General features: G+C 37.8%; 1 protein-coding gene across 2 annotated transcripts in view; it reads left to right on the forward strand.

Annotated features, from left to right (window-relative positions):
• The first annotated feature begins 8055 nt into the window (after positions 1–8055).
• Positions 8056–22206, forward strand: part of OTOGL (otogelin like) — a 131352-nt gene continuing 117201 nt past the window's right edge. For both annotated transcript variants that reach the window (XM_055341884.1, XM_055341885.1), the window contains exons 1-6: positions 8056–8131; positions 9190–9229; positions 10205–10253; positions 14731–14797; positions 16657–16755; positions 18338–18492. In XM_055341884.1, coding sequence (XP_055197859.1) covers positions 8056–8131; positions 9190–9229; positions 10205–10253; positions 14731–14797; positions 16657–16755; positions 18338–18492 — 486 coding nt within the window. The remainder of the gene's footprint in view (positions 8132–9189; positions 9230–10204; positions 10254–14730; positions 14798–16656; positions 16756–18337; positions 18493–22206) is intronic.

The following is a 22206-nucleotide window of genomic DNA, read 5'->3' on the forward strand; positions in this document are numbered from 1 at the left end:
CCTGGGCTGTGTCCCGGCGCCCTGTGCTCCGGGGCCTGCGCTGTTGGATTCGCGCTCCCGCCCCGCAGCCCCCTCCCTGGAGCCGCCGCCCGAGCCCCTCCGAGCTGCTCCGGTCCCGCCGTGCGTGCTGCAGCCCTTAGGGAGCTCGGCGCACTCTCCCGGGGCGCAGGTGTCTGTTAGTGTCCCCGGGAGCCCGAGGGCATCCCCGCCCTCCTGGGTCCTGCTCCAACTCCCTGCAGGTGCCTTTCCGCCCGGGAAGGTTGGTGCAGCTCCTGCTCCTCCGGGACGGGGCTCTCCTGTCCTGGGGACACTCGCCCCGGCCTCAGCCCGGCTCCTCGCGGGGCCCCTCCCCCTCGGAGGCCTTTTGTTCCTTTATTTCTTTTTCCCCGTCTTCCTACCTTGATAGAAGCGCGAACTCTTCTCACTGTAGCGTTCCAGCTGGTCTCTCTTTACATCTCAGGCCGAATTCGTAAATTTTCAGGATGGTTTGAAGGTTATCTAGGTAATTTGGTGGGGACAGGCGATTTGGGGACCCTGCTCTTCCGCCATCTTGCCCCCCTACCATAGAATTCTTAAGTGAAAGTCCTCATCCCTAAGATCCTCAGTTCCCCCAAAAATGTCTCCTAAATTTCCAATCTTGTCACAACTTCCCTTTCATTGAAGTCACCCGAACTCCCATAAGTGGAGCACTGTAATAGGAGTCTAACTTACGGGTTCTCCTGGATCTGGCTCTTGGACAACAGAAGAATGAGCAAGAGTCAGTATGATCTTGGGAGTAATGGGACTATTTCACAAGGCCTCATTTCTGTTTCTCTTGGGGTTCTCACTCACAACTTTCATCTCCTCCTCTTACCTAATACCTTTCAAGAAGGTTTCCCTGGGAAAATTTAACCTGGTTTTGTGCGTATATATATATTATCACAGTTTTCCAGTTTTTCTTGGGTCTAAGCAGATTATTTGGTGACCTTGGAAGAATAAATACCATCTGGGAGATGGCTAGGAGAAAGCTGTTGTCCCAAGATCTGCAGTGAACAAGCTGGAGACCCAGGAGAACCTATAGCTTGGTTTTTGTCTGAGTCTGAGTCTGAGTCCAAAGGCAGGAAAAAACTGGGGTCCCAGCTCAAAGACAGTCAAGCAGAGACAGAGAACTCTTCCTTGCTCACCTTTTTTGTTCTATTCAGTTCTTCAGTGGGTTGGGGAGACCTGACAACATTGGGAAGGGCAATCTGCTTCACTTAGTTTACCAATTCAAATGTCGACCTCATCGGGAACACCATCATCGACACACTCAGAGTAATACTTAACCAAACATCTGGACACCTTGTGGTCCTGTCAAGTTGACACATAAAATCAACCATCACAGTCATCCTCCTTTTTTCTCAGTCCCTCTGTGTCAGTCATGGATCACTGCATGTCAGGGAATGAAATTCTAGCCAAATTAACTAAATTAAAAAGAAAGTTATTGGCTAGATGTGGTCATAGAAACCAGAATGTGGTGAAGCATTTTCTCCATCCTATACTTCTTTGCTTCGCTCTAACCATCTGCTCTGTTCTTCTCTTTCCTACTTCTACTTTCCTACTTCTCCTACTTCTCTTCTCATAGCTTTCTTTGCATATTTAACAGTATGCACAAGACTGCCAAAGAGCTGCCCGCTAATTCTGTGTGATCACAAAGCTCCAAGGCCCACACCTTATGACTACATGAGACTTTTATGTCTGTGATTTATATTTCAATACCTGAGGAGAAGAATTGGATCAGTTGCAGGACAACTATACTTTATTTTGCTTTTTGAAAAAAAAGATAGTATTTATTCATGAGAGACACACAGAGAGAGGCAGAGACACAGGCAGAGGGAGAAGCAGGCTCCCTGCGGGGACTCTGATGTAGGACTCCATTCCAGGACCCTGGGATCACAACCTGAGCCAAAGACAGATGCTCAACCACTGAGCTACCCAGGTGCCCCCATTCTTTTGTTTAATGTCAGGTGCCTATTCCTGGTGGCAAGAGAATGTGAGTGCTTTAGGTTCCTATTGTTGCTGTAACAAATTATCACAAATGTAGTGCCTTAAAACAGAAATTTATTGACTTTTAATTCTGGAGATCAAAAGTCTGAAATGAGTTTTGCTGGGTTAAAATCAAGATGTTGGCAGAACTAAAAAAAAAAAAAAAGATGTTGGCAGAACTGATTTTTTTCTGGAGGCTCTGGGGCAAACCCATTCCATTGCATTTTTGAGCTTCTGGAAGTTCCTGATATCCTTGCTGCTTCTTTCGTCTTTGAATCTTTCACTCTGATCCTTCTGACTTTCTTTCGCTGATAAGGATACTTGTGATTACATTGGGCCCACAAGGATATACGTTAAAGGAATCATTAACTTAATTATAAGTCTCTTTTGCCATATAAAGTAAAATTTACAGGTCCCATGTCTGAGAATTAGGACATGGATGTCTTTGGGGAGCTACTATCCCACCTATCATAGAAAGAATCAAGATGTGTTGCTTTGGGAGGGTTTTTTTTTTTTTTTTTTTTTGCATAGGAATGTGGAAAGAGTAGGCTAATTTTAAAACATACAGACTTTATTTTCCCAAACAAGAAACTGTTCACTAGAGGGTAGTGAGGCCGGCCTCCAGCTTCCACTTAATTTTTCTACTGTCTACGTCTTTCCCCTCCAGTGGGATCTGTCAATGCTCCCATAGTTGTAATTCACTTGCATTCCTTTCTCGTACTACAATGAACTAGTTTGGTATTTAATTTCCCCAAAGTGAGATTCTCTATTACAATACAGATGTCTAACCCACTTAGATTCATGGATCAGAAAGCATGGGATGTAGTGGAGATGAGTTTGAAAATCTGTGCTTCTAATATACTCCCTAGGTGACTCTTTCACCCACCAAAGTTTGAGAACCATTACTGTATGCTAAGGTAAAGTTGATAAACTTATCTTGTTCAAGACTAAAGAAAACCTTCCAAGAGAATGAATTTGTTTCTACTGTAGCTTTTGGGGGATAATGATAATTTTTCATGTAACTCAGTAGGAATCTAATTCAGGCTGGGAACCAGGGAGAGGGTATGTCAGGTTAAGGGGGGGGTGTATTTTTTTGTTGTTATTGTTTTTGAGATTTTCCAACCTTTATGTGGCTCTCAAATCACAGGGAAAGGCTTGGTTTCTTCTAAATTATTTTTCATACTGATCTGTGTTCTGCTGAAAACCACAATGATGCTATGTCTCCAAAGGCAGTTTTTCCCAACCTTGCCAATTTAGGGAAGGTGAAAGATGATAAGCTGATGTTTGACTCTCCAGTGGCTGTTGCAGTGGCTGTTGTCACAAATTAGGTTGTCAGGTGTCTAAGTTAGAATCCTGATGTAATATGAAGTCATCCAACCATGACATTTAGATATGTGACAGGTCTTCTTTTATATTTTAAATAATTTGATCCAACTATGACATGTTTTGATAAGCTTTCTTTATAAATTTGTGTTTGTTTGGAATAACTTGGTTAAAATTAGTAGAGGTTAAATTAGTTAAGTATTTCCCTGTGAATCATAGATGGCTCCATATTACATGTTTGTAATTCAGCTGGAAAAGGAAGTTGAAAATATATAAATCAGTAACTTAGAGAATAAGATCATATGATTTTTGATAGTTGATGGTTCTGTTTTTGGCAATATGGCAGATTAAGTGATTTAAACATTTGCCAACTATGAAATACTTAAATATGCTGAATCAAATAAAAGAGCCATTCATTTAAGTGGTTGGATGAGTTCACGAGAATGTAAGGGATATCACCAGAGGCCAAAAACAGAGCAGAAACTAGAGTTGGCCTTCCATTACTTTGGGTTTGGGATTTGAATTTTTATTTTGTAATCTGAGAATCCTCAAGATTAACTTGGAGCAATTGACAGAAGCAGATGCAAAATCTTTTTAGTGGGGCATATTCTCAGCCCTGGAGTAAAAGATTTCCATAGCAAACACCTTACAGACATGGACCTAAAATTCAAAATTATAAAACCCTTGAGGTAATTCACCCTAAGTATAAGAAGCAAAAACAAAGGGTTATATCCCTCCTCTTCCTGAGAAATTCAAATAACATTATCCCTTGACAACTCTAAAATAAGAACACCTAAAATGATTGAAGATTTAAAATGAAAACATGGAAAACAAATTTATATTATTTTTTATATATAGTGCATTATGTATTACACTATATAGTATAAATGCATAGAGCTATAGTAGTTTAGAGAATGAAGAGAACTGCCAGAAATACTGGTGTTATATCTTAAAATGATATTAAAATGTGGAAGAGAAGAAACTTGTAGGAGTTTTGCTTCTTTCAAGATAACACTATTGCAAATCAATGGCACCATAGCAACTTGAAAAACGAATGTCCTTATAAAATATAACACATTAACTTCTGGGAGTGGGCTTTAGATTGAAATCATGACCAACACAGATATCTTTTTATGACACATAATCATGTCTTGATTCAGAAAAGCTAAGATAAATGCCATTTGTAAATTAAATTACATGAAACATCCCAGAAATCGCCAAGCAACACACCTCCTGAAAGCATGAATAGAATACTGCAAAACTATCTTATAATAAGGTAGTTAAATTCAGAGTGGTTAGAATCATGTCAAAGATATAGGATTCTTTTTGTTTGCTCAATGATCACAAATTCTGGATAACATCACTGAACCTGAAATGTTCTTGGTTTAGTAAAGAAAGGAATAATTGCATTTCACTAGTAGAATGTGATATGATGGGAATCGAATGTTATCTACTTTAGATTTGGTCTCAATGAATGAAAAATGAGTGCTATATAAATCACCAAGGACATTACATTTTCCCAAAGATAAGGAACTTCATTAAAATTACACCCCCTTAAAAAATTATTGATGTAGAAGGCCAACATTTTCCCATTTTTGCCAGTTGTTTTTAATGTGGCATGTTGAGGCCAATAGGCTGTCAGGTGTCAACTTTCTAAAGATCATATTCCATGTGGGAAAATGTGCAGTGCTCTTGTAGCAGAAAGGGAACTGTTTATTCCATGCATTATGTAGTTGCCTCAGACTTCTTATGCACATAATATCTCTTCACAAGCTGATAGCTGACTCACTTTTTGCCAAAGTTCCTTTGTCATGGTAGAATGAAATATAAAAGCTGTCAACTAAATTTTGATAATAATAACTACATGTAGCAACAGTCATAAATTCCTTTGTTGTGCCTCTGGGTTTAATCTTTTATCGAAACTCTTTATTCTATTGTAGCTATTCACAAAAGTCTATTTTGCTTATTTTCATGTAACCTCATTTAGTGTAACGAGTTCATAATGTAGTTAGTTGAAAAAGACCTTGGGATTTGTCATTGTTTTCTTTGCTGTTGTTCATTCTCCTTTACTAATCTCCTACCTACTATAAGCCTGGATGGAGGAGGAATAGGAAAAAAGCATATACCAAACCTCTATCTATAGAACAAAGGTCACCCTGAAAATTTCTGTTATGATTTCTATTATATTCTTTTTGTTTTTTTTTTCTTTAAGATATTATTTATTTATTCATGGGAGACACACAGAGAGAGGCAGAGACATAGGCCGAGGGAGAAGCAGGCTCCATGCAGAGAGCCCGATGTGGGACTCGATCTCGGTACCCTGGGATCACACCCTGAGCCAAAGGTAGTTGCTCAACCACTGAGCCACCCAGGTGTCCCTCTATTATATTCTTTACCAGAAAAAGCAATTTATAGTGTTTCGATGCATATAGTTCAAAACAGGAAAACAGTAATAAAAATGCCAGATGATATAGACTTGGAATTTCCAACTTAAACCGGTGAAAATGGCTGTGATTCTTTTGAATCCAAAGTTTAAAGATATCACATGAAATTTGAGATGAGAACCTCAGAGTTGTTACATTTGAATTAAGTACATAAAATGTCAAAGTTTACATTAGAAATGAATACTTTTTACATGGCTTTATATTTCTGTTTACCAACCTTTTCTCATCAAGTTCTGTTAATGTTTAGAAAGATCTATCAGTATTACAAAAATGTTTATTTTTTTGAATTGTGAAGTTTGACTTTGGTTTCCATTTGGGAATTTCTCACATGTGTGTCACTTGTGAAAAATTTTCAGTTCAAAGAAAAATGTCAAACAGTAATAGACTGGGGAAAAAATCCTAAAATATGATTTATAGATTCTTCATATTTTAGACTGACTTATACAGGAAACCATGAATCCAAGAAAAATTATTATAAATTAAGGAGGGGATTTAATGTATATTTGTTACCTATAATTTCTACCCTTTCCAGAAAGAGTCAGTAGCAATCTGCATAAACAAAATTGCTCTTAATTTAAAAATTTCTTTGGAGGAAAAAAGGTAAAAATTTCTTTGGAGAAAAATTATTGTTCTCCAAAAAAATTTCATACTGGGCTTTTAAATTTATTCTGTAGTCACATATTCTTAAGTGTCTAGAATATTTTATAGTTTCGATTATGGTTGAGTAGATACATATTTTTGGAACAGTATTTAGGGTATAACCATAAATAAGCCTATCTGTTTAGAATTATATTGATTCACTGTCTAATTAGTTTAAGAGTGATGATGAATAAACTTTCAATAAATATTTGTTAAATATATACTATGCTTCAATTCTCTAAACCTATCCATCAAAATTTTAAAATGAGTGTACATGTGCAAGTATATAGGGGCATAGCTACTTATTTTAATGAATTATAATGAATTTTCATGCTAAAAACACAAACTTATAGGCAAACATCTCTTGGCTCATAGAATTAGCAATCATGTAGGTGATGGGAAGGGATTAAAATCATTTAGAAGAAGAGTGAAAGATCATTGAATTTCGGACACAAGTAAGGAACTGTTCACAAAATAGATACTGGGCATGTAATATATAAGGATATCAGGGATATTTTACAGAAGAATGAGAATTCATCGCAGAAGAGCTGTTTGAGTCCAACAAAATGCTAAGAACTAACTGCTGTGCTTTTGTCTCCAAGGTAGTTCCTGAGTAGTTGGACATTCTTCACTATTGTGCCCCCATCTGGTAAACAAGCGTGACAATAGTGCAAGTAATGGATAGGATCTGCTTTAAGGGGTGTGCACCCCTTATATGAGCATGGCTTTCACTCATTTATGGGGCTCAAGTCATCTCTGTAAGGTTCACTGTGAAGTACTTGAGCTGTTCTGTGATTCCCATCTGAGTAGTCAGTTAATCGCTTCCAGAGCAGAGTGCTCTTAGCGCTGGAGTAAGTCCTCCTTTGTTGTCTAATGAGGCACCCATCATGGAGGACGGAAGAATGGGCTGGGAAGGGACGGTCTTAGGGCTACACGCATGACTTTAATTTCTTTGTAAAGTCAGATATTAGAATATCATCTTTTTTTGGCTTATTTTCCACTTCTGTTGCAGAATGTTTAACAGGAAGATGTGTGGGCACGTGAGATGCCAGCTGAGGTTACACTATAATGGGATTTGAGTGGAAAATATATGCACATAATTTTCATTTACTTTTAATTTCTAAAAAAGTTATGAGAACATCTAGGCATTCGAAAACTGATAGGATTTTATTTCACCTTTTTTTTTTTCAAAGGACAGGTAATTATTTTATGAATAAAACACAGATAATAGATCAACAATTAGGAATAATGGTTATCTTCTGTGACTTCAGGAGATAACAATAGGCTTTTTGGTTTTTTTTTTGTTTTTGCTGCTGCTGTCTCTAGAAGTTGTAAAAGGCTAATATAGGATAAAAAGGCGTGTGATGTGCAGGAGTGGGGTAAGGTGTAACCAATACGGGCTTAGGTAAGCAGCTGCCATGCATCACTAATGAGAGACTCAGCTAAAGGGTTGGGGTTGCCTGCAAGCTCTAAAGCTTCAGATGCTGTATGTAGTTAGAAAGACTGGAATTTCTTTTTGAATTACTTTATTACAAAGTTATATTTACAAGAATTGGAGCACTCTACAAATACGGATACTTCTACGATGCCATCATAGTAAAGGCCAACAATCTGGTTGCATTTCAGGGAGAAAAGCTCCACTGAAATGAACATTGTGAGGAAACTCAATTTAATGATACCTCGGAGTATACTCTTGCTTCATATACTGTTTTCTTTACAAGGTAAGAACTTACGTGAAATTTTACCTTATTTTATTGTGTCTTAATTTCTCTTGCAAGTACAATGAACAGTTTTCCCTTGTACTGGAAATTACTTTGAAGTCATTGGAGTGGATATATACTAAATGACACCCAGACCGTCTTTCTGAAAATTCTTAGTAATATAGATAATTTGGGACTTTTCATCTTTTGACTCTTTCCTTCAAATGTTAAAATTAGGCTTTTCTCATGATAAGCAAGTATAGTGGAAGAAACTCTGATTTTATTTTTTTCTTTTCTAAAAGATGATTTAAAATAGCTGTCTGTATAACTTAAACATCTGAAATTTTATAATTAGAGAGAAATCAAGTCCTTAACCTTTCATCATGCCATCAACCCGAAGAATGGCAAAAAGTTGTTTTTAAGAAGGACTTTATCATTTAGGGCTAATAATTGATTTTTTATTATTTTTACGGCAATTTTATTTATAAATTAATGTTTATAAAATATTTTCAGGAGGAGAGCATTTATTTACCTTCACTTGTTAGTTTTTAATCCCTGAAAAGAGCTGTATATTTTGGGGTTTGTAGGGGAAGTGAGAGGATCTACTGAAATGTAAGACTAGAAAGATCATGGACCCTGTCTTCCAATCCTTGGAGTAACTGAAATTCCAAGGAGAAAATGACATAGAGCATTGAGAGCTGGAGGGTATTTAAAGATGCACTTGCCCAATACCATCGTTTTTTAATGTTTTTGCTAGCTTGCTTAAGCTTGGCATTTACTAAGTGCTAGGACCAAGACTAAAACTTGGATCTCTGACTCCAATTCTAGCGCTCGTTCCTCTGTATTATGTCTCCATGAATCTAGGTACACTGTTCCTTCTATCCAGATTAAAATTCCCCCTCATGTCTCACAGGGAATTTGCTGCTCGAAATCCACTAGAAAATGCAAATTAACTCATAGAATTCAGTCTAAGATTTAGAATTTAGGTTAAAATGATCCATTTAATAACCAGAACATGGGACCAAGAAAATTGTATGTTTTTTTCCCCATTCTTATCTTTATCTATTTATCTCTGGCAGGATATATTTGTGCGTCATCCATCTCGACAAGAGTATCAGAGTGAGTATTTTTTGCTCTTTCTGTCCTCTAAAACATAAAGTTAATGAGAATAAGCATATCTCAGCAGATAAATGTATCTGCTTTTGAAAAAAACAAATATTTTACAATATAAGGGCATGAGATGTAGTTCTTTAAAAAACAGTTCCATGAATTAAAAATTATCAGCCATTCGTTTTCCTATTTGTGAAGAAAAAGTCTTTCTTTTCATTTTAATTATAAGACGGGTTCTTGGTGGTGTCCACTGACTGTAGATACTAAGGAGATGTTACTTCAAAGGTTTATTTATTTACTTATTATTATTATTTTTTATTTTTACTTCAAAGGTTTATAAAGAGGTTATGTTGGGTAATTTCTCCTTTTATATTGTTATTATTAATATACATTGTTGATTATATATGTGCTGTATCTTAACATAGAGTAAAACAATTTCTAATGATAAAAACAACAAAATTGTTCCAGCAGGAAAATCATTTTTTGGACTAACCTGATCTGGTTAATGAAAAGCAGAATTGTATTCATCATTTGATTTTGATAAATCAGTTTGATGTCTTATTCCCATTTACGTTAATCTATGCTTTATGATGTGGAAAGAGAGAACTATTATGTTTGGAGAAAGTGAATACTTACCTCACCAGTTTTATGCAGTCGTGTGGAGAAAAATATTGTGTGTGTCAGTACTACAATATTACATGATTTTGTTTATTTCTCTATTTTGAAGTTCCTTCCTAAAATTCAGTTTACATCAGAGATTGGAGAGATCTGGGGACACTCTTGGATTTTGTAAAATGAGACAGCACCACCACCCAAATCTAACCCCTCCAAGAGGGGAGGGGGACTTTTTAATGTTAAACCAAGAAAGACCTCTTTGATGAAGTGATGGAAATCAGGAGGAAAACATCAGCTCTCTCCTGGGAAAGGCTTGTTCAGGTTGCTTAGGGGCCTTTGACTATACAAGTTCTTTTTGTTTTCTTCCAGAAACAGGCTTAATGAAAATCGAGAGAAAAGAGCTCTTTTTGCAGCCCAGGTAGGTTGTGCCTCAGATGGAGAGAGGCAGAAAAATAATCCATTCTGCTTCGGGACTCTGCTGTCACTTCAACAATGAGACCTTTGTGAAGGGGAATAAAATGCTAAAAACAAGACAGGAAGGAGATAGAGGCAAAGTAACTTTTCTACTGCCTTTCTGCAATCCTCAAATTCATGCTTAGTTCACATTTACTTGTTCGGTCAAGTGCTTTTTTGCTCTTCACCTCAGATACCTAGCGATCGGCTCACAGCATGTGTGGGAGGTTTAATCTCATCCACTTGCCAGAAATTTTTTAATTGGTTTAAAAATTCAGCATGATATCAGAGCAATGACCGTTGGACAAATACAAGTCAAAGGGGGCAGAGAAAGGTATACATGATCTGAGTATCATGGCATCAAAAGGGCATCAGAGGTGTTCTGACAGCTTTTATAATGTCTGACAAATCTCAGTGACAGACACTTCCGGAAAGGTAACCTTCATTTTTGGAGGGGTGTGTAGCCCTGAATCTGAGAAGGCCCGCCTGCCTAGCTCCCCTTATATAAAGGATGTTGGATGATATAATTGCAATATTTTCAAACTATGATTGGAATGTTCAAGGAAATGAGTTTAAAAAATATTTCTCTGTAAAAGGTAGTTGGGGAAGTAGAGAATCCTAACTTAAAGGCATTTATGGAAAAGTAACGTGATTTGCGTATTTATATAGCAAATGGCTTATATATTCAAGGAGGCCTTTGTCAAATCCTGAATTGCAGTAAATTCTGCTAGTATTTTCTGGTAAATGCCTGAATTTGTATATTTTTGGTGTTAATTAAAGAGAACTGAAAATGGATCTGATAATTTATAGGACGGAACTAATTTATTCTTATTCAAAATAGAAATCTTTTTTTTTTTGGTACTGAAATGGGCAAAAGATTGTCTAGAAAGGAAACACTTTTCCCTTAAAAATGGTGTTTTGTGTACTTAAGGATTTATGTATCATGTGAAGTGGTTAAAATGATTTTTCTCTGAGAAATTTAAATATTTGTCAGTTGGCCATATTAACCACAAATAGACATCAGCATGGCTCAGGAGAAAATCCAATTTTGGAAAAAAATGCATTTTGGTTAATCCACTAGTGTCAAAAATCTGTGAAATACACTCCTAAGTGATCACATAAAGATCCGTGGATGAGGTTATACTGTTTTCCATTTAGATATTCCTAGAATTTGTATAATTTACCCCAAAGGAGTTACCTTTGGTTAGCTAAGTGAAGGACATGCTTATCTTCTCGTGACTTCTCTTTTAGAGAGAATGGAGAGCAGGCCATCTGCACCTGCTCTATTTCCTGCAGCTAGTGAACGTGCATCACAATTATTTAACATCTGAACAGGTTTTAAAAGAAGAAATGCTGAAGAAGGGCAGTGAGATCATAATCACACTTCGCACTGCTTAGGATTGAAATTTCATCTGTTCTGAGGGCATTCTTGTCCACTGATTCACAACTCCTGCTCTAGGAAGAAGGAGGGAGCCCTGATGGATAGATATCTGTGCAAGTTAGGATTCAGAACTATGTTGGCAAAGATGAACAATGAGCAAAGAAAGGATAGACACGGACTTCTGTCAATGGTGTATTTGTAGGCTGCAGTGATTTCTCATCTAAAGACTGCCTCTCTGTGCTTCCCACCCTCCTGTGGAGATGTTATCAGCAAGGAGAAAGAATGGGCTGTCATCTTTTATCAGTGATGTGGATGTGTGCACCCAGTGCCTGGAATTCTTTTGCATTTGTGTTACATTGCAAAATTTTTCTCCTGAAAGCAAGTACGGAGACAGAGACTTAGGTGCAGCCAATTTATTTGGGAAGTGGGCAAATGGGAGAGAGAGAGAAGTGAGTCCAGAAAGGAAGCAAATCTAATAGAGTATGTTAAGGAGGGGCTTCTGGGGCTGAGTGTTGGTGGAGGGCCCCTGAGGAGCTGCATAGAATGAGTCGCAGCATTGTTTCTCCAAGGGATGGGGGAAGCTGGGGTATTTATCTACTGATTCCCATCTCTTATTGATTGAGGGTGGCCTCCGGGGAGCCTTATAGCCCTGGGAAGGAATTTTCTGTGGTCTCTCCTGCTTGGATTCTGCTCTGAGACAGAGACAAGGAAGCCAGGGCTTGGAGTTGAAGTGTCTCCATGGGCACAGAAACCCAGATGCAGGTGGGCTGAGAGGATGTGGAGGGAGATTCAACAGAATCTTTTATAGTCATGGTTCTAAACAGACTTGGCAGGCGGATCATTCCCATTTGAATAATGCCTATTTTCAGTTCAGCTGGTGTTTTTTGCTGACATATAAGAACTGCACTAGAGACATAACATGAGTAGCAGTGCTTATTGTCTAGATACTCAAAGCCTAGTGAAGGAAGACCTGTCAAGAGGTCATTTCTGTATTACTTGTTCATTGAATCTAAGACCCCATCAATTATTTGCCATTATTTATATGAATTAAAAATAAAAGTGCTCCCAATTATACATATAAGGTGCCATTCTGCATTCAGATTGGTTAGAAAAGTAAAAGCTATGTATGTGCCTTGTCTTAGCATTGGTCAAATGTGGTATGATGCGTGGACCTTGTGGTAAATAGGATGCTGAGGTAACTAGGATGCTCTGTGACCAGGAGGCTGGTGTGCTAAGCACCTGAATTTCCATGGAGGTGTAGCCGAATTGGGTAAGAGGATATGGAGCAAAACAATGATATATTCTAGAATTGGTCTATTCTTGTCTGACATATTCGGTTTTTGCCTAATAATAAAAATAGGTAACATGTTTACAACCCTTGTTATGTGCCCAGCACTACTCTTGGTGCTTTACTTACCTCATTTCATTGAATACAATTCTACTCTTATTCTACTTGATAGATTGGGAAACTGGGGCTGAGCAGGTTACATCATTTGTTCAAGGTTACTAAGCCCATATGAGGCAGAGTGAAGCCACAATATATTTTTAGTGAGCATCAGAGAGAAGTCACTGGAGCTGAAGTCACTCCGGTGCTTAGGAATATTAGTAGCTGCACTAGAGGTAGACAGTTGGAAGCGCTATGGCTACAGAGATGATAAGATTTGTTGTTTTGGGGGAATCAAAGTCATTGCTTGTTGTGATTTTAACTTAATTTGAAGACAGGTGCAAAGGCAAAAAGGGGAGACTGAGCAGTGAGGATAGAACCTGGGAGGAACGAGAACTGGAAACAGTGAAGTTGGAGCCGTAGTGCTGAGCAAGGAGTTCCGGAAGGAGTGTTGAAGTGTGAGGGAGAGTGTGGGAGTCTCTTCCCTGACCTGGGGCAGATGTGGCTCTTAAAAGGATAAATACTTCGCTGGAAAATGGGAAAAGAAAACTCAGTGTGTAGGAAGGAGACCAGGATCTGTTGAGGTAGGACTTTGACCCGAAATCACATTCCTTGTCCCCCCTTTCTCCTTGCCCTTTTCAATTTTTCAATTTTTCTAAGAACGTCGGTATTCAATTTGACAATTATGTGGCAGATCTTGGGAGTGTGTGAACGTAAGAATGCTTTTTGGAAAGGTCATTGCTTCACACCATACACTGAATTGTCACCGAGTTTGAATAAAAATCTTTAATTGATTAGATTTAGTAATCCACAATTACTTGCTAGTAAGCTCTCTTGACCTCCAGAAATCTTAAGGTTTATCTGGGTTGCTTAGATTAACATAAATCTCTTTATTGCTGATCCTCTATGTGGGAGTCACTTCACTAGAAATTTACATACATACATCACTTTAATTTATTGTCATAACCACACCATTAAGTAGGTACCATCATTCCATTTTACACATAAGTAAAAGAAGGCTCTAAGAGGTTAGGAAGCTTTTTTTTTTTTTTTTTTTTCTTTTTAAGAGGTTAGGAAACTTGCTAAGAGTATGTGATGTTCGAATCAGGACTCTAATCCAGGTCTGACTGGTTCCATAATTCATACTCTTAACCATTACCCTAAAGTGGTGGGGCGTCTATAAAAAGGTATATTTGAATGTTCAATGAACTTTAAAGTGTCAGTTCTTTGGAGACTGAGGGCAACACGCACACTGCAGCAGCAGAAGCTTCTGTGGATGGTGTCTTCACAGATGGCTCTGCAGGCCATGTGGACATCCCTGTCTGCTGGTCCATTGGCCCTGTGCATTTTCTCCAGACCCTTCTGCACTTGAAATATTCAGAGAAGAGCATCTTCTGTAGGCAGAGCAGACAGTGCAAAGATTAGACTTTACCCAGGCTCTTTTTCAGGGAGGACAGAGGGGCAGGGGAAGAACCGAGCTCAGGGAAATTAAAGACTCGTCAAAGCCAGGTAAGAGGCAAGACCAAACCAGGTCAGAGGGCCTCACTGAAATTGCCTCCATAAGCCACAGAGTCAGCACTTTATAATTTCTGCATCTGTAACTATTTCCCAGACTTCCTGTTTGACTTGAATTTGAATAATTTAACCGTCTTGAATTTTTATTTCTGTCTTTCAAAGTTGGAAGCAACGTCTCCAAGATATTTCTTCCATGAAGCTATTAACTGGGGTGAAAGCAAAATAAAAGGTGGGTGTCACACCTTCATTTTTGGATTTGCTTTCTTAAAAGTCCCCTTTCAGGGATATATTGAATTAACTATTCCCACTTAATGCATAGAGAAAACTGAGCCAGGATGGTAATAATAGTAATAGTATTACTATTAGTAGTAATAGTAATAATAGTAATATTATTTCTAATATAGCTTCCTGACCAGTAATAACTACATGGACAGGAAGAAATATCACTGGGTATCAGACAACTTTGTTCTGAATCATTTACTGGCTCCTTGATTCCTTGGCCTCCTTATTTTTGCTTACCCCTCTCCCATTTTCATTAAGCAGAATGCTGATGAGAGTTTGAAATTTAATTCAAGTTTTTCATTTTACTTAAGAGAAGAGCAATTCCTGGCTAGTTTTGGTTTGATGCTTGTTTCCAGGAGAATAAACTGGGCTGTAAATAAATTTTTGAACAGGATCCATGTGTCTAGATGTTTAGAAATGTATTTATTTATTAGCTATTTATATTAAAAACATAAGATTGTGATCTAAGATAGAATTTAAAGGGGAAAAAACTGCATTTAAATTTGTGAAAAACATAATTTTTTACCTGTGTTGATGATCAAAATAGAAACAGCTCAGTCTTCTTCAGTTAAGAGGTACTTAGAGAGTTGTAGGTCTTTAAATGTAAAGAGACATTTTAGATCAATGGACCTTAAAGGGAAAAGGACAATGGGATTTCCTAATTCTTGACTTGGGCAGAATTGTGGATAAATCATCGCAGTTAGTTAACTGCCTTCCATGACCTTAACATAGTCCAGAAAGGTACTACTTTATGGTGACTCAGAGATGTGTTCTCTTGATGTGTTCCTTAAATTCTTCCTGCTTGAAATTTGCCAATTGCTCCTTGTCCTCTCTCCTTATTAGAGGAAAAATTTTCACTGTGATTCATTTGCATTTTTCAGACTCACTCAGAATCTCATAGTTTCTTGCTTCCTCTTTTCAACAGAATCCTTTGGGGAAATTTTTCTTTTGGTGATGGCCTGTCATGACTTTGGTTTATACCCCATTAAAATTAAGTATGGGTCAGAAAGAATGTATTATTTGTAAATGAGCCTGAGGATTAATTAGTACACACACTTTGAATGAAATGGTTATCCTTTTCAAAAGTGAGAGTTTCCTTTTGAGGGTTTTTTTTTTTTAAAGATTTATTTATTTATTTATTTATTTATTTATTTATTTATTTATTTATTTATTTATTATAGACAGAGAGAGAGAGAGAAAGAAAGGCAGAGACACAGGCAGAGGGAGAAAGAAGCAGGCTCCATGCAGGGAGCCCTATGGGGACTTGATCCCGGGACCCCAGGATCACACCTGAGCCAAAGACAGATGTTCAAGCACTGAGCCACCCAGGCGTCCCCCCTTTTGAGTTTTTTAATATTTTGCCTGATTCCTCGAGCTAATGATGGCTGCTATTCTTTAACACAATACTCGTTCCTGGAGATAGAGCCCTTTGGACGTGCAACTGGGGCCAAACTCCATCAACGGAATCTTCTGCAGCTTGTGTATTTCTGGTTCTCATCATCTGGGACAAGGATTCCTTACATGGGAACTTGACCTTTCAATTGCTTGATGGAAGCTAACCTTTGCTCTCAGGGTAGTTTGAGATGTGAAAGCCTGTCTTTCTTGTTTCACAGCACACATAATGAAATGAACTAGATAGAGACTTGACGGGCTTAATTCTTTAGCTCATCAAGGCAAAAAGCCCAGGGTTCTGTTTGAATTAATAATGGTTACAGTTAGTCCAAGCTAAATCCTGACATATTATGTTTATAAGAACTGATGCACGCCAGAAGATAACTTTTTTTTTTTTTTTTTTTGGTCCTTCAGGTTCTTGTCCTCATGAATGCCTTAACGGGGCTTTCTGTTCTAAGACTGGTACATGTGACTGTCAAATATTTCAGGCACTTGGGACACGGTGCCAGATTGGTAAGTTTCAGGGCCACTTGAGAGAATTATCAAGGAGCACTTTAAGGTGCAATTTGCTCTATCGGTGTTCATGTGCTGCGAGTTGTGGCAATTGTGTTAGGTGTTAACTAGTCTACATAATTCACTCGTATAAATTAGAAACAGTGTAAAAGAAAATACATACGTCCACTTTCTCACTGATCTCTACCACTTTCTCAAGTATTTTTTCCACTTCAAGGATGGAGGATATTAGTCCATTAAACCAGGTTCTTATTCTTTTCTTTTCTTTCTTTTTTTTTTTTTTTTTTTTTGCTTTATAAATTAGATTTGTTATTTAGAGCCACTCATTCTTTTTGATTTCGAATTACTTGGCCATTCTGTCCATAAAATAGAAACAGTTTTGAAAGCTCTTCAAAGACAGGGGGTTCTCTAAAAATATTTTTATCCACAGTGTCTAGGATAGGCTCCCACATTAATAGTGATAAATGCTAATTTGTTGAATAAATATATTTATGGAGTCTCTACTAAATGTCCGGTCCGGCGCTGGGGATACGATAGCGAATAATATAGACGTGTTTCTGCCCTCCTGGAGGTTATGGTCTAGAGGAAGGGACCAATGTACAAGGGATACGCGTTAATTATACTTCTACCACATGCTATAAAGTACAAGATTCTCGAAAAATCTGCGAGGGACGTAAAGGCATCCCGTCAGAGAAGACTGGATAATGAACTCTGTGTTTTATCCTGAAAAGGCCAAAGTTGGTCAAGGCTAATAAATTTAGGTAAAATTACAAAGAAAAGACACAGTGATTGTGTCTTATCTCCATGTTTCCTATAGCATGTATTAAAATGCTTTACATTGAGTGCTCAGTAGAGGTTTGCATATTGATTTGCATATTTCTCTAAAGGGAAGGGTCTAGAAAATCAAAATAGAATAGAGCGTTCTTCACAAGAGAAGGGATGTAGTCATGGAGACAATAGGAGATGAAGTCATACAATTTAAGATGAATATTGCTTGAAATTTGGCCAGTTTAAGGCTATGAATTCCTAAATTCCAGCATACTTTGGATGACTAATGCTCCCCGTCCTGAGGTCTCAGACATCATATAAACATGCTCTTTCTGTTGTCAGTGGTTATTTTTTTCCGTGGACACTATTAAGATATTTTTGAAAGAAGTACAAAGTCTGGAGCACTCTAATGCTTCCTATGCAAATTTTTAGGACACTCAGTGGTGACATTTCTTTCTTTTCTGAGCCATTGTGTTTGTTTCGTCACAATTACCTGCTTTTACTGTGTCATTTTCCCTACTTTTCTCTTCTTTCAGTCTTCCTTTGGAAGCAAAAACTAAGGAAGTTTCAAACATAAAACCTTTCTTCGAAACAACTTGGAGACCATATTACCATATTTTCCTTTAGGAGAGCTTAATAGTTTTGAGGGCAACTCATAATTTTGTGTTGGTTATTTCTTTCTGTGATATTGACCACTAAAGTAGAAAGTATTTACTTTAATGAAAATTAGAATCACTTACCATAACTGAACCTTGCCAGAAACAGGGTATAATTTCTTTTATTCTACTAAATATGATCCTATTTTTTTTTTCAGTGCCAAACATGGGCAATGGCAGAGATGGGATTTGCAAAACCTGGGGACAGTACCACTTTGAAACTTTTGATGGCATTTACTATTATTTCCCAGGAAACTGTTCTTACATTTTTGCAAAGGACTGTGGTAATTTGGAGCCTCGATACACCGTATGGGTAGGTGATCCCAGGGTATAATTAACATAAAGATTTTTTTCCTGACAAAGTCTCTATTTTTATTTTTTATTTTTTTAAGATTTTATTTATTTATTCCTGAGACACAGGGAGAGAGAGAGGAGAGAGAGAGAGAGAGAGAGAGAGAGGCAGAGACACAGGCAGAGGGAGAAGCAGGCTCCATGCGGGGAGCCTGATGTGGGACTCGATCCTGGGACTCCAAGATCAGGCCCTGGGCCGAAGGCAGGCGCTAAACCACTGAGCCACCCGGGCTGCCCCAAAGTCTCTATTTTTAAAGGACTGGACGAATGATGGAAAATACACAATAATCATATCACGAATACTCAGGGCTCTGACTGGGGAAGGAGAAGGATTGGTTCTTAATGGGATATACCCAATTTGTAACTAAACTGAGTATATTCCAATGGGATGGAGCCTTGGACTGAGAGAGGAAGGGTTTGGATCCATGTGGGAAAGAGTTAGAGGCAATGTAGGATGTCTATATCAATTCCAGTTGATATCCCCATTCTTTAGATTTTATTCAAACATTTTAAGAGGGAGTGGGTTCGGGCACTAACCAAATTACACCTACACATTTCCTTCCTGACACTACCACTGTGATGTACCCCTGGGTTAATTTTTTTGAAGGCCCCCTTTAGTGTAAATCAGGAGACAGAGCACAGAAGCACGGGCCAGAGGACACAGAGACAGGCAGCTAGTTCCTAGGTCAGTCCATACTATATACTTGAGCTCAGAGAGTTAGTGCTTAGTTGAATTCTCTATTTGGAAGAATTCTTAAGAGACAGCTCAAAATGCAAGCTGCAGTGACTAGTGACTCTAGTTGCAGTAAAAAAGTCAGGGACCTCTTTCCCTGTCTCACTACCTTCCCCCTGACTTTTCTCAGCTATCTCAAAGCCTAGTCAGGAAACTGCTGTGCTGTCCTGTTCAGAAGCTAAAACCCTCCATAGGTGTCATTTGCTTCAACCTCTGTTTCCTTTTCCCCTTTCTACCTTACATTGGAGTTGCCTAAATTCTCCTCTCCTAGGTGGTGCAAATATTAAAAAGTAGGCTTTTAAGAGCAACAAAAGACTTGTGACCTAGAAAGGAAATGAGGCCTATTGAAAGTTAACTTATGGGGCATAAGGATAAAAAGTTCTGTGTCTCTCTAGAAGTTAGTGGCACGCAGCTTCAGTATTTACCGGGCTCTTGTTTCCAATCACTTATTGTCTGTCTCGCTGGGTTTATCACTGTAACACCTTCTAACACCTTCTGACTCCCTCATTGAAATGTTCGTGTCCAGGGTCTCACCCTTTTGAAGAATAAAGTGTCAACTAGATAATCTATCCCTTGATAATAGCACACAATGTTCAACTGTGCTCCCAGAGTTAATTTTGTTTCTACTTGGCTCTGTTTTGGCTGCTGGAATCTTCTTTCTAGGCAACAAATCCATCTGCTTTATTTTTTTTCTTTATTTTTTTTATATAAATTTACTTTTTATTGGTGTTCAATTTGCCAACAATCCATCTGCTTTAAATGCCATCTTTCCCCTGATTATAGAAGTAGTCTCTTTTCTTTCTTTCTCTTTCTCTTTCTTTTCTTTTTTCTTTTCTTTCTAGGAGATTATAGAAGTAGTCCCCTTTTTTTTCTTTCTCTTTCTTTTCTTTTCTATGATTATAGAAGTAGTCCTCTTTCTTTTCTTTCTTTCTCTTTTCTTTCTAGGAGATTTTTAAAATGTATTAGAGAGAGAGAACATGAGTGAGAGATGGGCAGTGAGAGATGGAGGGGCAGGCTCCCTGCTGAGCAGGGAGCCCAACTTGAGGCTCAATCCCAGGACCCCAGGATCATGACCTGAGCTGAAGGCAGACCCTTAACGGACTGAGCCACCCAGGTGCCCTGAAGTAGTTCACTTTTCTTACAGAAAATTTGAAAACTTCAGAGAAGTCTAAAAAAATAATGTTAGAATTGCTGCTGTATAGACTTCTATATACACCACATCTTCTTTATCCGTTCTTCAGTCGATGGAATTTGGGCTATTTCCATAGTTTGGCTATTGTTAATAATTGTGGGGAGATGTGTCCCTTTGAATCTGTATTTTTTTAATCTTTTGGGTAAACACCTAGTAGTGCAATTGCTGGGTGGTATTTTTTAACTTCATTTTTAACTTTTTGAGGAACCTCTGTACTGTTTTCCAGAATATTAGTGAGCCATCAAAAATAATGAAATCTTGCCATTTGAAACAACATGGATGGAGCTAGAGTGTATCATGTTAAGCAAATTAAGTCAACCAGAGAAAGACAAATACCACATGGTTTCACTCATTTGTGGAATTTAAGAAGCAAACAGATGAACATATGGGAAGAGGGAAAAAAAAAAGAGAGGGAAGCAAACCATGAGAAACTCTTAAGGGTAGAGAACAAACTGAGAGTTGATGGATGGGGTGTCGGGGATGGGCTAGCTGGGTGATGGGTATTAAGCAGGCACTCTAGATGATGGGCACTGGGCGTTATATGTAAGTGATGAATCACTAAATTCTACTCCTGAAACCAATGTCACACTATATGTTAACTAACTAGAATTTAAATAAAAAATTGAAAGAGTTAACCGCTGCTGAGTTCTTCTATCTACTCTTTTTACCTCTGAATTTTAAACACATTTATAATCTTGAAATCATACTGTGTATAATTTTCTGTCTTGGATTTTCACCTGGTAGTTACGTCAAGAACTTACCTCCATGTCAAGTATTCTTGAAAAACTAAAATTTTGTTAGCTGTATTTGTTCCAACTTACAGAATACTCAAGTTATTTACTTATGTCCTGTTCTAGAAATTTAGATTTAAAAAAATATTTTCAGGGACACCTTGGTGGCTCAGTGGTTGAGCGTCTGCCTTCGGCTCAGGGCTTGATTTTGGGGTCCTGGGATCGAGTCCTGCATTGGGCTCCCCTCATGGAGCCTGCTTCTCCCTCTGCCTGTGTCTCTGCCTCTCTCTCTCTCTCTGTGTGTGTCTCTAGTGAATAAACAAAGAAAATTAAAAAAAAATTTTTTCAGTATCATAGTAGACATTTTCACAAATGTCTTTATGCATTTATCCTTTTTATATTTCTGATCCTTTTCTTTTTCTTTCTAAATTTAATTCTTTTTAAATTTAATTTTACTTTCATAAAAATAATACATATACATAGTTAAAAAAATTCTTCTAAGGCATGTGAAGCGAAAAAGTAGCCCCTGCCTATCTTGACTCTCAACCCTAGCTAAAATCTGGCTCCCCATAGGCATTTCTTCAGCTCTTTTTTTTTTTTTAATTTAATTTTTTTACTTCAGCTCTTTAAGCTGTTTCTTCTGGCTTTTATCGTACATGCCAAAATATGCTATTATTTTTTTAATCTTTCAAAGTTAGGCCTCACTCAGTCATTTCCTACTACAGGGATGGAATCGTCTTTGTTGTACCACCCTCCAGCCCCTAACTTACACACACATACACACACACGGACAGACACATATTTTCCTTCCCTCCTCTTTGCAGTCATATCACATTTTAGGTTAAATGATATCTGGTTTTTAGATTATTGTCATTTAAATATTGTAAATATATGAATTCATATAAATATTGTTTAGAGATAAGCCCAATAGTTTGTTATGATTTTATTTTTCTTCTTTGTGCATTTGTATAGAATTAGCAATTATTCCATTTTTTATTTGCTGCATTTTCTATACTCCAA

Source organism: Nyctereutes procyonoides, unplaced genomic scaffold (assembly GCF_905146905.1).
Source record: "Nyctereutes procyonoides isolate TBG_1078 unplaced genomic scaffold, NYPRO_anot_genome, whole genome shotgun sequence".
NCBI lineage: Eukaryota > Metazoa > Chordata > Mammalia > Carnivora > Canidae > Nyctereutes > Nyctereutes procyonoides.